Raw genomic sequence first — 16,516 nt, 5'->3', positions numbered from 1 at the left:
CATAAAATGCTCGTCAGCAGTGCGATTTCAATGCCACTTGGTTGTTGTTTTTCAGGCTTCTTTGTGTAATTCAAAGCATTCTACTGAATCATGTTGGAGTTGCTAAATATTGCTAAACAACGTTACTTGTTTTAGCTTCATGTGGCAGCCAACATACAGTAGCAACTAGCTACATGCTATCATCAAGCAAGGTGTCCTCTGTAGTTTCAGTGCGATGCTATCGAGTGGACCGATCACTGTCAGTGTTCCTGCAATGTGACATTTCCTTGGAGTTGCACGTCAGGCTTCGGCAGGGTCGGCAAAGGGTCAGCAGATTCAGAGCTCAAGTATAAATCAGGCCTTATTATCTGGTCATTAGCAATAGAACTGATGGCTAAAGCGTTACGACACAAGCTGCAAAAAACACTATTTGTTCAATTGCCGAAAGTTTCCATTCAGCAGTGGATATCTCGATGACTGTGAAGCCAGTGGGGGATTCTACCCTTCTTTGAGTCCTCAGCAGTCCCTACGTCTGATATATTCTAATTTTAAAAAGTTTAAGCATAAATTCAGATAAATTCAATCAATTACCTCCTGGTTAAACTATCTGCCCCACTGTTACCCTCTGCAGTTATCACTCACATTGCGTCCCTATGAGATATCCCCTACAGCATCCTTACTCCATCCGGTCACCGCCGTCACCGTTGATCTGCACCACACAGTCCTTGCTCAAAGGCTCCTTTGAGTGGGCCGTTTCAAAGTGCTGGGTGCTCACAATGTACATCCCCCGAGCATCCAGCCCTAAGGCAGGGACGAAGCGACGGTCAAACTGGATTTCTTGGCGCAGGTAGGAGGTCCTCTTCTGGCAGGAGTCGCCAGTTCCTTCCTGCAGGGCAGACAGGAAGACCACTAGCTCAAAGTGGTTGGACATACCCTCACACAGAGCAGGGTAGAGCGGGCTCCGGCGGTCCAGGGGGTGGTAAAAGGTGAGTGGGAAGATGAAGAAAGGGCAAGGCTGCTGGCCCAGGTGATCCAGGTAGAAGTCCAGAGAGGTCTGGTGCAGGGCCTGACCTTCATGCTCCTCGTAGAGCACAGCACTCATCTTCACGTCAACCAGAGGTCGCTGCAGCAGGTTGGTTGCTCGTAGCATGAGGCACGTCTGGCCCTGGTGTTGGCCCACCACTGCCTGGGGGCTAAACTGGATGGCTCCTGCTCGCTTCTGTGGACGAGCAATCTTGGCAACGAATGCACCTAAAGTGGAAGACAATGACATTATGACATTTTAACACTACAAAATGTTTGACTCGCGCTAAATCACAACAAAAATGGTTAACGTACAAAATGCAAAGGCACATATAAAATAAGCATCACATCCAACAGCTGTCTCATTCATAAAATAATCCTGTCTTTTTTTGTTTTGTCGTTTGGTTCAACCACAGACTTCAGATGTTTAAGACCATTCAATGGTATGTTACCAGTCTAACTTGACTTTTGGTCTCAGGTCACAAACCCTGGTCGTCTGGGTAAAGGCCCAGTGTTTGTCTGACTCATCCATCCAACCTTACTACCTTCTGACGCAGACTCTCTTGCATCCTGTTCCAATTGCTACAGCCACTGGACTGAGCCAGATGATTTCTGATTTACTTAGAAATATCTTGCTGGAGCTCAGATTAGAGCTGCTGCATCTCTGCATCAAAAAAGCCAGCTGAGGTGGTTTGAGTATCTGATCAGAATGCCTCCTGGGTGCCTTCCTTTGGAGGTTTTCTGGACATGTAACGGTAGAGACCCCTGGGTAGACCCAGACTAGCTGGAGGAATTATGTGTCTCATCTGGCCTGGTTGCTCCTCAGGATCAAGAGGAATGGATGGATGGATGGATTTACTAGTCGTTGTCACCTTGATGTTAACATGGGTCATATCAGCCTACTTAGACAAATAGGAGGTAATATTGCCCACTGAGGTCATCAGAGAGCAAATGGCAGGGCTCAGGGTAGCAGAGAGAAGATGGCACGAATCCAGAGAGTCTACTGACGTCAGTGATCATCAACGACTTTCCGCCAGTTTAAAAACTGCTAAGACTACTTATTATCAAAACAAGGCCTGTGGTGCCGCTGATGCACAGAAAATGTTTTCTGCTTTTAACTCACTCCTCTATCCGCCTCCTCCTCCAGCCTCCACTCTGCTCACTCCAGACAGGCTCGCCTCATTCTTTACAAACAACGTTTCTACCATCAGAAATCAGTTCTCTGAGCCTGACCAACTCAGCCTGCAGCCACCAGCTAATAGCACCTCAGTCACCTCATTCTCCCCCCTGACTGAAGTCTCCAAGCTTCTGCAAGACTCTCAAAATTCAAACCCTGTTGCTTGCTTACAAAACAACAACAATTTTTACTGTTTTGACAGTAATAGAGATGGTACACCTTGATTCATGTCCAACACAGTCCACTGCCAGAGCTCAATACCTGCACATGTTGTGTCCCTATACTGAGGCAGAAGCCAGGACTGATGAGACAAGAAGGACCTGCTGAGACTGATGACATCACTCTTTTTAATATTACATTTTAACTGAACAGAATATAAAATCATGGCAGCTTTGAGACCACTTCTAAAATACCTCTCTCTGTCATACCTCACAGTCCTGTATTCAACCCTGCCCCGTAAAATGCAATACCAACAGTCGCCCAGCAGGTGTCATATTTCATCTGCAGCAAAAGCTTTGAACCAAAGAATCACATTAGATTTTCTCAGGGCTTCATGAAGCTTCATACTTCATCCCAGTCAAACTGTGTTACACAAACAATTCATCATGATTTCATAAAGTCGATTTCTGTTCATTCTGTAGAAAGTGTTCCAGTGAGAGTTTCCTGACGCTCTGCACTCTGATTTTGGCTTTAAATCTTGGAGCAGAGTTTTTCAGAGGTAAGGGAAGGTTTAGTTGAGCTTTAGCATCACAGGAGATGACTGGTTGGGGTTTGGGCGAAGATTAAAGGAAGATGGGGAAACAGACCACAAGATTCTTGCTTCTTACATCAACACCTGTTGTTGTAACTAAATGTCTAGTCTGACTCCTTGAAATATTAAGTGCACAAGAGACAGTGATGTTAGTGTAGAATTGTACCTGTGATGAAAGCCTCCAGCATGAGCCCCAGCAGCATCTGCACGGCCAGCAGAGCGATGGCACTGGGACAGTCTCCACTGGGGAACATGGTGCCGTATCCGATGGTCAGCTGCGTCTCCAGCGAGAAGGAGAAGGCAGCAGTGAAGCTGGTGATGTGTTTCACACAGACCACATGCCCCTGTGGGGGGGCGTCATGGTCCTGCACAGCCAGGTCTCCATTTAGGTGGGCCAGCAGGTACCAGAGGCAAGCAAACAGCAGCCAGTGGGCCAGGAAGGAGGCACAGAAGGCCAACAGGACCCACCTCCAGCGCAGACCCACCAACAGTCCCCACAGGTCCTGCAGGGCCAGCAGCCAGGCACGGGCCGAGGCCCCCCGCCAGGACCCTGAAGGGCACAGAGGAGGACGGAGGGCACAGTGTCCATCTTTGGTGACCAGGCGCTGGCAGGGCGGAGAAGACAGGAGAGGAGAGGAGGAAGCCTTTCCACCCAGAACCAGACTGGTGGATTTGGTTGTCATGGTTGAAGGTTGATCAGAAGCAGGACAAGTCAAGGTGAGGATGCTCCTGAAACAAACTTTTAAAAGACATTGAGGGATGTTTTATAAGACTGAGGGAATGCTAGAGGCACAAATTATCAGTTAATGTCAATATCAGTTTCAGAGACATCTGCAATGTGCTAGCCTAGCTTAGCATAAAAGAGGTGAGTGAGTTGTAACTGAGCTGCACTCTCAGAAATCTCTTGTCTCTGGGGCTCTATGGGGACTGACTCACTGCTGGAGACAGCCTCAAGTGGACACCAGAGGAACTGCAGGCTTTGGCACTTTCAGGTTTCCTTAATGTTTTTGATGCTGCTTAGATATATCACACAAACAGAAGAACACAAACCCAGGTGGACGCTGGGTGTTCAGTTCAGTTACTCTCTGAACAAACTATGATTAGATAAATGATGCCTTTGGCTCTATTGCAGTCCTTTACCACTGCTAGCATGAATATTCTCCACGCTGCTAGCCACCTGTTGCAAGCTCATTTCTCCTTTCCACACAGTTAAACTTAAAACAATGACATCATCATTGAAAGTACTGAATAATGATGCGAAGCAGAAGTCTCAGCTTTCTGCTGCATTAAGAATGACGGCTCCAGCTGTTATAGTTTGTATCTTACAGCATTTTGAACAGGGTCATGCAAACAGTCTCCTGCTGCTACCTGCTGGACGTTCAGGCCAAAAGCTAATCAATTAATGATTTAATGTGACAACTGTCATTTTGATCTCAAAGGAATAAAACCTCCTGATTTTACAGAAAACTTCCCATAGCTGCACCCAAGTGACCGACTTGGTGCTTTTAGCCTCAATCTTGGACTTGATGGGTCCAGGTTAGCTGTTCCTCTGAGCTAAGCTCCCGTAAAGGAGTCCTGGATGCACAGAGATGAAACTGCAGTTAAAAAGTGAATGATTAAATATGTTCCTGCTCCTTTAAATCCAGGGCACCGAACTTAAACAGGACGTATGTGTGTGTGCAGCGTGTGAGCAGCAGATGCATGCGCGGGCCGTCCGGACAGCTCCAGAGTCCTGTCCTCGTCAGAGTTTCTATTTCTATGTCAATATTGTTGCCAGGAGATTAGAGCCAGTCCCAGCTGGGCTCAGTCTGAGGAACACAGCGACATGCAGAGTAGGAATGTGTCTTTCATCTGCAGGGAGCTTTAAACTGACTGCACTGCAGCGCTCTGCTCGTCCTGTGCACCAATTACACCACTCATATACACTCCCTGTTTCACTGCAAGAAGGGAAAGAGTAAATGAATCCAGCTATAGATGCATATTTTAGGTTCGAAAGAGTTTAACTCCTGTAAGAGAGTTTTTAAGAGCACAGCTCATCCTCATCTTCTGATTCATGTTTTTACTGAGATTTTCTTTCTGGTTCTGAGGAGCGAAATGTTTGAGACTAAATGATCAGAGTTATAAATCTGAGTTATCGGCATCGACAAGCTCAAATCTGCTGTATCAAAGCATCTGCTCCTTCTCATCTCTTCCTGTTGATGTACAACAGAAACAGAATCACGTTCCTGTCAGTGGAACGAGATGATGTTTGACTTGTGCAGAAGTTTATTTCTCTCCTTAAACAGCTGATCTCGTTTCCACGTGTTCCTTTAGTCAGAGTCACGTTATAAACACAGAATGCAGTTTCAGGTTGTTTCACTGAAACAGCTTTGGATGCTTAGTTAAAGTCTGAACTCAAAGTTTTATATCTAATTTATATTCCCCTCATTTAAATGCTTTTAGTTCTGATTTTTGCAGTTTAACATTTAATAGAAAACTTGTTGTGTTCTTTTTGTGTGTTTAAGCAGTTTAAAGTTTAAGAGCAGAGCTGACAATGATTGTTGCTGTAGGTCTTAATGAATAAAAACTGGTGGTGAATCATCGACACTTTGTCACAGCAGGAAGCTGAAGCTGTGATTGATCGTGACTGGTTCAGGTGAGATGTTTGTCTTTGTGGCTGAGGCCTCATTATCAGTCAGAGGTGTCACATAAAGCTGCTGTCACCAGGTGCTTCACACTCAGTGATATCAATCACATGAAACAATGAAAACACACAGCAGACGCACACGTCACAGATACTAACTGTTAACATCACGACAGACTGAAGCTTCAGACATGTGAAATCAGCTGATTGTTTCTCCTGAGTGAGAGCTGCTTTATAATTCAGTTATTATGATCCTGAGTGAACTCTGATACACGCCTGATGTTTTAATACTTTACTTTATGAAGCTGTTACAGAGTTAAAGTCTGAATCATGGGATGTTCCTTTGCTTCCTCTTTGCTCACGTATTTCTGCTCTGAATGCTCAACCTAAAGAAAACTGCCTGAATGAGCTGAACTTGTGATGTGAGGACGTTGTCGTGTGCACAAACAGCACTTTGTGTAACGGCTCCTCAGGCTGCCGAGTTCTCAGACTGACTGTAAGCGTCTCCTCGTAATGACGGCGACGCGTGACCGTGCCAATAGTCAGACATTTTTCTGATGCTAAGCTAACTGTGCTAAGTTAAGAGTAAAAGTTAGTGGAAAAGTTTCTTTACGGACGACTCCGAGGGGTCGGGTTCGAGTAACATCTGCAGCTGCTCACTTCTTCTGCACATCATGAACGTGTGAATCGCTGAGAGAGAACAGTTGACTTGACTTTCAGATGCCCTTGTGTGCACACAAACTTTGTCTGTCCTGCTTTTATTCTGACTCACAAACTCTTTTTCTGATGTAATGCTAAAAATGCTGAAAAGTAGCATGAGGTTTGGCAGCAGTGATCAGATCACAGCCGATCATTGTCCTGGTATCAGGGCCTCAGTCTGCCCAGCATCACACTCACCGTCAGCTGCACTCAGGCCTGAGCAGGGGCCCTCTGACCTTTCACCCGAGAGCTGGTCTGAGGTCTGCCGAGCGGGCACAGGGGGTCCGGGCGGATGGAAAGACAGCAGCTAGTGTCCCTGTAAAATCCCAGAGGAGTCCCGACAGGACGCGGAGAGTGTCCTCGGTGTGGCAGCCGGTGTGAGCGCGGCGCTCTCTGCTGCTGCGCTCTGCAGCCTCCAGCTCCGGCGAGGATGATTCAATTGGTCACATTACTCTGCATGGAGCCTATTAGTGTTCCCGGAAGACAGACGACAGAGGGGGGAGGGGGGAAGAACAACACCTTGTCACAGCTCATTCAAAGAGCTGCTTGTTGCTGGTTAGTGTCCCGCTGCTGCTGATAAATGCTGTGTGTGTGTGTGTGTTTGTGTGCAGAGTGTGTGTGTGTGTGTGTGTGTGTGTGTGTGTGTGCAGAGTGTGTGTGTGTGTGTGCAGAGTGTGTGTCCCCACCTTTTATTCGACTTTTTATGTGTTTTTTTAACTTATCTGAAAATAACAACGTGCATCATTTCTACACATTTATATAAACTTATTGTAACTTACTGTAACTTACTGTAACTTATTGTAACTTATCGTAACTTATCGTAACTTACTGTAACTTATTGTAACTTATCGTAACTTACTGTAACTTACTGTAACTTATTGTAACTTATCGTAACTTACTGTAACTTACTGTAACTTATTGTAACTTATTGTAACTTATCGTAACTTATCGTAACTTACTGTAACTTACTGTAACTTATCGTAACTTATCGTAACTTACTGTAACTTACTGTAACTTATCGTAACTTACTGTAACTTATCGTAACTTACTGTAACTTACTGTAACTTACTGTAACTTATCGTAACTTACTGTAACTTACTGTAACTTATCGTAACTTATCGTAACTTACTGTAACTTACTGTAACTTATCGTAACTTATCGTAACTTACTGTAACTTATTGTAACTTATTGTAACTTATCGTAACTTATCGTAACTTACTGTAACTTACTGTAACTTATCGTAACTTATCGTAACTTACTGTAACTTACTGTAACTTATCGTAACTTACTGTAACTTACTGTAACTTATTGTAACTTACTGTAACTTACTGTAACTTACTGTAACTTACTGTAACTTACTGTAACTTATTGTAACTTACTGTAACTTATTGTAACTTATTGTAACTTATCGTGACTTACTGTAACTTACTGTAACTTACTGTAACTTATTGTAACTTACTGTAACTTATTGTAACTTACTGTAACTTACTGTAACTTATCGTAACTTACTGTAACTTACTGTAACTTATTGTAACTTACTGTAACTTATTGTAACTTATTGTAACTTATCGTGACTTACTGTAACTTACTGTAACTTATCGTAACTTATCGTAACTTACTGTAACTTACTGTAACTTACTGTAACTTATTGTAACTTACTGTAACTTACTGTAACTTATCGTAACTTACTGTAACTTACTGTAACTTACTGTAACTTATTGTAACTTATCGTAACTTACTGTAACTTACTGTAACTTATCGTAACTTATCGTAACTTACTGTAACTTACTGTAACTTATCGTAACTTACTGTAACTTACTGTAACTTATTGTAACTTATCGTAACTTACTGTAACTTACTGTAACTTATCGTAACTTACTGTAACTAACTGTAACTTATTGTAACTTACTGTAACTTATCGTAACTTACTGTAACTAACTGTAACTTATTGTAACTTATTGTAACTTACTGTAACTTATTGTAACTTACTGTAACTAACTGTAACTTATTGTAACTAACTGTAACTTATTGTAACTTATTTTTAACTTATCGTAACTTACTGTAACTAACTGTAACTTATTGTAACTTATTGTAACTTACTGTAACTTATTGTAACTTACTGTAACTAACTGTAACTTATTGTAACTAACTGTAACTTATTGTAACTTATTGTAACTTATCGTAACTTACTGTAACTTATCGTAACTTACTGTAACTAACTGTAACTTACTGTAACCACAGCTGGAAGCCAAACGTGTTTTTCTGACCAGAAGTTTAAACGTTCACACAAACAAAATCATCCATTAACAGCTCACACATAACTGCATCACAGTAGTTCACATATTAACCAGGAATCACAGAGACAGAGTGGAGCCATGTGACTGGAGGTCAAAGGTCAACACAGCAGCCGGACTGATATAAAATCCAGTGTAGTTTAGACTTAGACTTAGACTTAGACTTAGACTCAACTTTATTGATCCCTTTGGGATGACTCCCTCTGGGAAATTCAGTCTCCAGCAGCTTATACAGTACAATACAATAGGAAAGAATCAGCACACAGAGGGTAAAAAATAAAGATCAAAATATATATATCTATCGATATATATATATATATAAAAAAGTACAAAATTAGATAACAAAATATATAAAATATACACTCTTAGAAAATGTACAAGTAAACAGTGGGTAATAGTTCAATTAAACTAAATTAGGTTATTGCACTGTGGTGAGAGATTATTGCACATTGACAGATTTTTATTGCACATATGACCCTTTGAGAAATAAATAAATATTACTATTGAATAAAAGAAAATAACTACTATTAATTTTGTGAGGTGAATTAGTGGCTACCGCTGTTGAGAGAGTCTGTCCCTGTTACCTCCTCCCCCTAAGTGAGGAGTTGTACAGCCTGATGGCGTGAGGGACAAAGGAGTTCTTCAGTCGGTTAGTCCTGCACTTTGGAAGGAGCAGTCTCTCACTGAACAGGCTCCTCTGGTTGCTGATGACGGTGTGCAGAGGGTGGCTGGCATTGTCCATAATGTCCAACAGTTTGTTTAGTGTCCTTGTCTCTGCCACCGTCACCAGAGGGTCCAGCTTCATGCCGATTCACAGAGCCGGCTCGTTTGTTTGTGTAGTTGTATTGATCATTTTGATCATAAATTCATTCATTGTTTATTTTCAGAGGTGGGACGGAAAGACGCACGGCGCCTTTATCAGATATCTGCAGCCGACCTTAACTTCCCTCCTCATGTCAACACAAATCTGTGACCTTTGCCCTCCTCACATTTCACATTTTACGGCTGTCTCACTGCCAGGTGTGTTTACGGCTGTCTCACTGCCAGGTGTATCTACAGCTTTCTCACTGCCAGGTGTTTACAGCTGTCTCACTGTCAGGTGTGTTTACAGCTGTCTCACTGTCAGACCATCAGGTGGATGAGGGCTCTGATGCAGACTTTCCATTAGGACTTACCCAGAGTTCATAGCGAAACCAGCCCCCCCTAATGCCAACAAAGGTTGGTACATTGAAGCAGTGTTCAGCCTGTGATGTCCTGATCTCCATACAGTCCTGAAGCCTCAAGCCTCTGAAGTGTCATAGAGACAAAATTACTTTAATTAAATTGCAGAAAATCAAAACAAATCAATGTCACACAAGAAAAGAAAAACCAGAGGAACTCTAAACTCAAAGGAGGGCAAAGGGCAGTGAAGACCTGAAGCTACTTAAACACACGTGTGGGTTTAAACACACAGGACGAGTCCAACACGGACACAGACGGGAAACTTCAGAGACTTCACAACTAAACATCGAACACACCATGAATATCAACATAAACTGTTTAAAGGAATTAATTGTCAAAGAAAACAAAGAAAACAAAAAGGATTTTTGGGCGGTGCAAGTCGCCCCTTCTTCAATCCTCCTCATTGGTAGTTTTCACTTCCTGTGGGCGGGGCTTGAGAGGCCATCTTCAGCAAGGGATAGAAGGAAAGGTCAGTGTCACTGTCAGAATGAAACCATGTGACAGAATGTGAAACATCATTAATGTCTTTAATGTGATGAGGTGAGGTCGTTTAGCAAACAGACTAATCTGCAGGCTCATTTCAGACTGCATCCTGCTCTTAGACTCACCTGTGCAGGTAAGACACTGGCTCCTAATTTAAAGGGTTATTTAAGCCCAAAACGTCGGCAGCCTGAACCCAAAGAACAAACACAATGTGACCTTTAACACACGGGTGAACAGAGCTCAGAGGTCTGGGTGCTCAGTCGGCCATGATTGTAGTTTCTTTTCTTTATTTCCTTAAAGTAATTACCTAACTAAAGGCACGACACAGCTTTGTGGAACATGTGACTGTGCATTAAAGTGTGTGTGAGAGCATCGCATCGAAAGCAGGATACTGTAAACACCTGACGCAGGTATGGGAGCGTGCTGTGAAGGTTACAGCCGAGCTAAAACTAAGACGCGACTACAAACAGATGAAACCTAAACAACGAGCTGATCGTGTCCGCAGGGATATTAAAGATCATTACAGCAGCATGTAAACTCTCCTGCAGCTGCTGCTCTGTGGCTGTGGCTTCGTTCAGTCTCATTAGTGTGAAGAGTGAGAGGAGGGTCGCTCACCTGCTGCTGAGAAATGTGTCACCCTTCACTTTCCTACGCTGCACTCGCTCACTAACACCGTGCAGTTTAACCCAGGCGGCAGATCATTACAGGGCTGAAAGAGCTGAGCGCACATGTGTCAGCATGAGACCGCCTGCTCCTCCTACACAGGTATTATCTCATGTAGCGGGACGAGGACGCTGCTGCCTGTAGACTCATACAGGTACAGGTTAGCTAACAGCATCGCTAACTTCAGGCCTTTTCAGACGACAAATGAAAATAGTGTAATGAGTTTACTCCCTGAGTCACCGTGATCAGCTTTGTGTGAGTGAATCCTGGGGCTGCATCAGGCTAAAACAGGGTCAAAGTTCAGATTTGGTGAACTGGACACAGACGATGATGTCATGAGTCATCAAGTTTAGTTTATTCTGTGTTCTTCTTGTTTATTTATGTAACTCATTTGTGTTTCATTGTTTACATATTATGCCCCATGTCTCTGCCCTCACTGTTTTCACCTGTGTTGATTAGTCTCACCTGTCCCTGGGGGTAACCCTGTGTGTGTAGTGTTTGTCTTGAGCTCAGTTTGCTCTGTTGTGAAACCCTCTTCAGTCTCCTGTGTTTGTGCATTCTGAAACCTGTGACTCTTGTAAGTAAGACTTTTGTTTTTGTGCATCTTCGTGTTTTCAGTGTTTGATTAAATCTCCTGGTCTGCTCCTGCTCCTCTCCACTTTTGTTTGTATCCTCAAAACCGTGACAGATAACAGATGTAGACAAAGCAGCGTCACACATCGGTTTGTTGACTTCCTGTTTTAAACCCTGAGTTGGGTATTTTGGCTGCCACCATGTTGTTTTTCTGGAGCCAGAAGTGACCATATTTGGACAAGAGGGAGGAGCTGCAGAGGAGCGAAGGGTTAGAAAACAGATCATTTACAACACCAAACTCACACACTGACAAACGCACAGATAGAGGCAGTGATTGACCAGCAGCTCCTGTCCTGTGAGCTTAAATCAGTGTTTTTATGAATGGAGTCTGGTGTGTGTGCTGAGAGCGATGTAACGTCTGTGTGTGGTTAAAACAATCATCTTCCTCTGTAACACAAAGGTCTATCTCTGTAGGGATCCTTTCTGTCATGTTGTCACACACTTAGAAGAACAATCTGAGCCTGTCAGTGGAAACAACAGGAACTTTTAGTGGACGACCTTTGACCCATCAAGGATTATGTTGCAGCCATTACAGCCTGTTTCACTGCTGCAGGATGAACACATTTACTGGACACATTCACACACTGTTTGTTCCTGTGAGTCATTTAGTGCCAAAACATGTAAAGATACCTTTAGATAATAAATACAGGAAGTCCCTGTCCCAGTGCTTCTTGCTGGATCACTGTAACTGTGTTTTACTGGACCAACAGCAGCGAGAGAAGCTGAACCTCTGTGACACCTCCACCTCCAAACACAACTCCATCATGTTTCATCAGCTGTTGATTTTATCTGCAGTTATAAAGGAACAGTTTCACTCCTTGAGCACCTGCCGCTCACCCCCCGCTCACCCGCTGCTCACCCGCCGCTCACCCCCCGCTCACCCCCCGCTCACCCGCCGCTCACCCGCCGCTCACCCGCCGCTCACCTGCTGCTCACCTGCTGCTCACCCGCTGCTCACCCCCTGCTCACCCGCCGCTCACCTGCTGCTCACCTGCTGCTCACCCCCTGCTCACCCCCTGCTCACCCGCCGCTCACCTGCCGCTCACCTGCCGCTCACCTGCTGCTCACCTGCTGCTCACCCGCTGCTCACCCCCTGCTCACCCGCCGCTCACCTGCTGCTCTCTGTCGGTGTGCTGTTTGAGTTAAAGCAGCTGCTTCAGGTTTTCAGCAGAATGCGTCTGACACCAGCGAGCTCAGCTCTTCCATGTCACATTGATCCGACTCAGCAGATGAAGCAGAGGGTCTCAAACATGTTGGCTTTAATATCCTGCTCTGCTACAGATTAACACCAGGTTTGGTGACAGCGCCGCCTAGTGACGGGAGGACTGCAATAGAGCCATGACGCTGTATTCCACCGACATACTGTTTTCTGTCGTATTTATTTAACCTAACTCGTCAAGTTCTTAAGTGTTCTTGTGTTTGGACCTTTAGGGCCACCATACACTCACAGTGTCGGGACAGAAGCTCTGTGAGCACTCTGACAAAATCAGACCTGCTCATGAGAGCGATCAGAGCTTTATTTTCACCACACGTATCTAAAGGAGGATTTAAACAGGTGAGAGGTGAGTTCAGACTGAAAGAGATGTCAGCTGCTCAGGAGAACTTTCTGAAAGCTGCAAACAAACACCGATCAGGAGGCTCTGTTTGTTCTTCTCTGTGAAGGAAACATAAAGAGGCAGCACGCTGTGTGAACTGCTCTGTCCATACTGTGCAAGGAGATCGTTTCTCCACACACTAATAACGAACCCTGTTTCCAGCAGATGGCGCTGTGTTCCACCAGATAGCTCAGGTGGATTCTTTTGATCAGCCTCATGACCTTCGTCACTGAGACCTGCTGCTGTTTCTCAGTAACCTGAAGCTCATCTGAAGCACTCAGATTCATCGATGATTTCAGAAACTCTAACAGGACGGACTTTGAGAAGAGGATTCATGTAGTAAGCTGACTTCATGTTTCTTCCTCGACCATGATAACATGACTGTGTGTCCCTAATGCAGTCATCATCCTGTAACACACGGTCCCATGTAAGTCACAATATACAGTTTACTTCTGGAATAAAAACATGATAATATTGATGATAAATGCTTTTGGTTGTTGATGAAATATACTTTGGTTTTGTTGGTAAGTTTTTTGCTGTGTCTTTTGATTTTCCTTTTTAGTCTTTTGTTGGAGTTTAGATTTTGTTTGTGCATTTTTGCCTTTTATTTAATTAAACATTATATCTAAGTCTGCTTCTGGGTCCTCACCTTTTTGTTTCTATTGAAACCGTAACATCCATGAGTCAAAGGTCGTGCTGAGGGCGACACACCTCACACTGTCTGTGCTCTGTGTGGGACTCTGTGTCAGGTGTTTGCTCGTGTTGCACTGAAACACATCCTAAGTCCTCTGTAACATAAATGAGTCCAGAGGCTGTCAGAGGCAACAGAGACAGGGACGCTGTCAGTGAACTATACTAACAGAGCTGTCCGTGTGGTGTCTCACAGGAGACGAGCAGAGGAAACATACTGATGCAAACTTAGCCCCCCCTCCCCCTCGCGTCTCTGCAGGTGAGTCTCAGCAGCTGAAAGTCCTCTGGCTCCAACTTTACATTACAGAGAATTATTTTTACTCCTTCAGAGCCGGCCTTTGGGACAGCCTCCTCCCAGCGGAGAGACGAGCAGACGGCTTATTGATTCCTGCAGACAGAAGAGGAGGAAGAGAGGACGCGTCGGGATGGAAGACAAAACACTGAAACAGATCAAACACGAAGAAATCCATCGTTCACTAAACCTCTGAGCTCCAGAGTGTGTGTGTGTGTGTGTGTGTGTGTGTGTGTGTGTGTGTGATAGGTAGAATGACTGCTTCTATATCTATTCCAAAACAATAGACTTTTGTGTTAAACATTACACAGATGGATCCTCTGCAGGTATTTGATATAAAGTCTGTATCAGGGTCATGTGTTCGGCAGGAAGTAGAAAACATCACAAACAGATTTTTACTGTTATAACAGAAGTATAATAATAATATAATAATAATAATAATGATGATATAATAATAATAATAATAATATAATGATAATAATAATATAATAATAATAATAATGATAATAATATAATTATAATAATAATATTATAATAATATAATGATAATAATATAATAATAATAATAATATAATTATAATATAATAATAATAATATAATAATAATAATAATAATGATATAATGATGATAATAATATAATGATAATATAATAATATAATAATAATATTAATAATAATAATAATAATAATATAATAATAATAATGATAATAATATAATTATAATAATAATATTATAATAATATAATGATAATAATATAATAATAATAATAATATAATTATAATATAATAATAATAATATAATAATAATAATAATAATGATATAATGATGATAATAATATAATGATAATATAATAATATAATAATAATATTAATAATAATATTAATAATAATATTAATAATAATATAATAATAATAATACTAATATAATAATAATAATAATAATAATATAATGATAGTATAATCATTTCCTGTCCTCTAAACGCTGCTGGAAAGACTAAAACTCAGTCATAATAAAACTTCCCAATAACAAAGGAGTTCCACAAACAGGACGACAGACTCAGTTATAACATCATTTGATTTATGTGTTAGACTTTGGGTTCCTCCAGGTTACAGTTATCTTTGAATTTAAGCTTCTCTGTGGACTTCATGACCACGATTACAGCAACAAAACCCCAAAACTAAACAACAACATAGTGATGCAACGTTCAGGAACACAGTGATGTAACCTTTGACCTCTCTTTGGTAGAAACAAAAGAAACTGAATCGTACTAATGAGCCTTTTTTTATCATTTGTGCCCAAATTTACTGAGCTTGTTCCACTCCTGTCCAGTTGGTGGCAGTAATGCACCTTTAAGCTAGTTTAAAGATGTTAATAAACCCGGACCTGACGGCGAGTCTCCCTCCTCCCTCCCGTCTGTTCTGACCAGCTGGCCCCCATCTTCACCCGAGCTGTGTGAACTCCCCTCCTACTTCAAACGCTCCACCATCATCCCAAACAAACCCTCCATCACTGGACTGAATGACTACAGGCCCGTCGCCCTGACGTCTGTGGTCATGAAATCCTTTGAAAGACTGGTGACTCACCTGAAGGACATCACAGGCCCCCTGCTGGACCCCCTGCAGTTTGCCTTCCGGCAAACAGGTCGGTGGATGATGTGGTCAGCATGGGACTGCACTGCATCCTGCATCACCTCGACTCCCCAGGGACCTACGCCAGGATCTGTTTGTGGACTTCAGCTCATCCTCCAACACAAACTCACCCAGCTCTCTGTGCCAGCCCAACACCTGTCAGTGGGTTACCAACTTCCTGACTGACAGGAGGCAGCAGGTGAGGCTGGGAAACGTCACATCCAGCACCTGGACAATCAGGCGGGCGCCCCCCAGGGGTGTGTGCTCTCCCCACTGCTCTTCTCCCTCTACACTATGACTGCACCTCAGGAGACCCTCTGTGAAACTCCTGAAGTTTGCAGACGACACGACAATCATCGGCCTCATCCCGGACGGAGACGAGTCTGCATACAGACGGGAGGCGGATCAGCTGGTCCTCTGGTGCAGTCAGAACTACCTGGAGATCAACCTGCTCAAGACTGTGGAGACGAGAGTGGACTTTAGGAGAACAGCTCAGGAAGTTCAGCCAGCCTCAGGAGCTGCTGATCATGTTGTACACCGCCATCATCCAGTCTGCTCTCTGCACGTCCATCACTGTCTGGTTTGGATCTGCCACCAAACAGGACAAGAACAGACAATCAGGTCTAAAGAGAGGATCATTGGAACCGACCTGCCCTCCAACCAGGACTTATACCGGTCCAGGAAGCGGGCAGGTAACATCACTGCAGACTCCTCACACCCGGGTCACACACAGTTTGAACTCCTCCCCTCCGGCAGGCGTTACAG

The 16,516-nt window shown here is 43.4% G+C and overlaps 1 protein-coding gene across 1 annotated transcript; it reads right to left on the bottom strand.

Annotated features, from left to right (window-relative positions):
* Positions 1-655: 655 nt before the first annotated feature.
* On the bottom strand, positions 656-3,613 carry kcnj13 (potassium inwardly rectifying channel subfamily J member 13). The gene is made up of 2 exons (XM_069676721.1): positions 3,097-3,613; positions 656-1,230 (listed from the first exon to the last, which is right to left on the bottom strand). The coding sequence occupies exons 1-2, from the start codon at positions 3,611-3,613 to the stop codon at positions 656-658; spliced, it is 1,092 nt and encodes a 363-aa protein (XP_069532822.1).
* Between the last annotated feature and the right edge of the window lie 12,903 nt (positions 3,614-16,516).

The sequence above is a fragment of the Semicossyphus pulcher genome, unplaced genomic scaffold (genome assembly GCF_022749685.1).
Source record: "Semicossyphus pulcher isolate SPU_LCO1_2020_fin unplaced genomic scaffold, fSemPul1.0.p SCAF_26, whole genome shotgun sequence".
Classification (NCBI taxonomy): Eukaryota; Metazoa; Chordata; class Actinopteri; order Labriformes; family Labridae; genus Semicossyphus; species Semicossyphus pulcher.
This window is presented reverse-complemented; position numbering and strand designations above follow the sequence as displayed.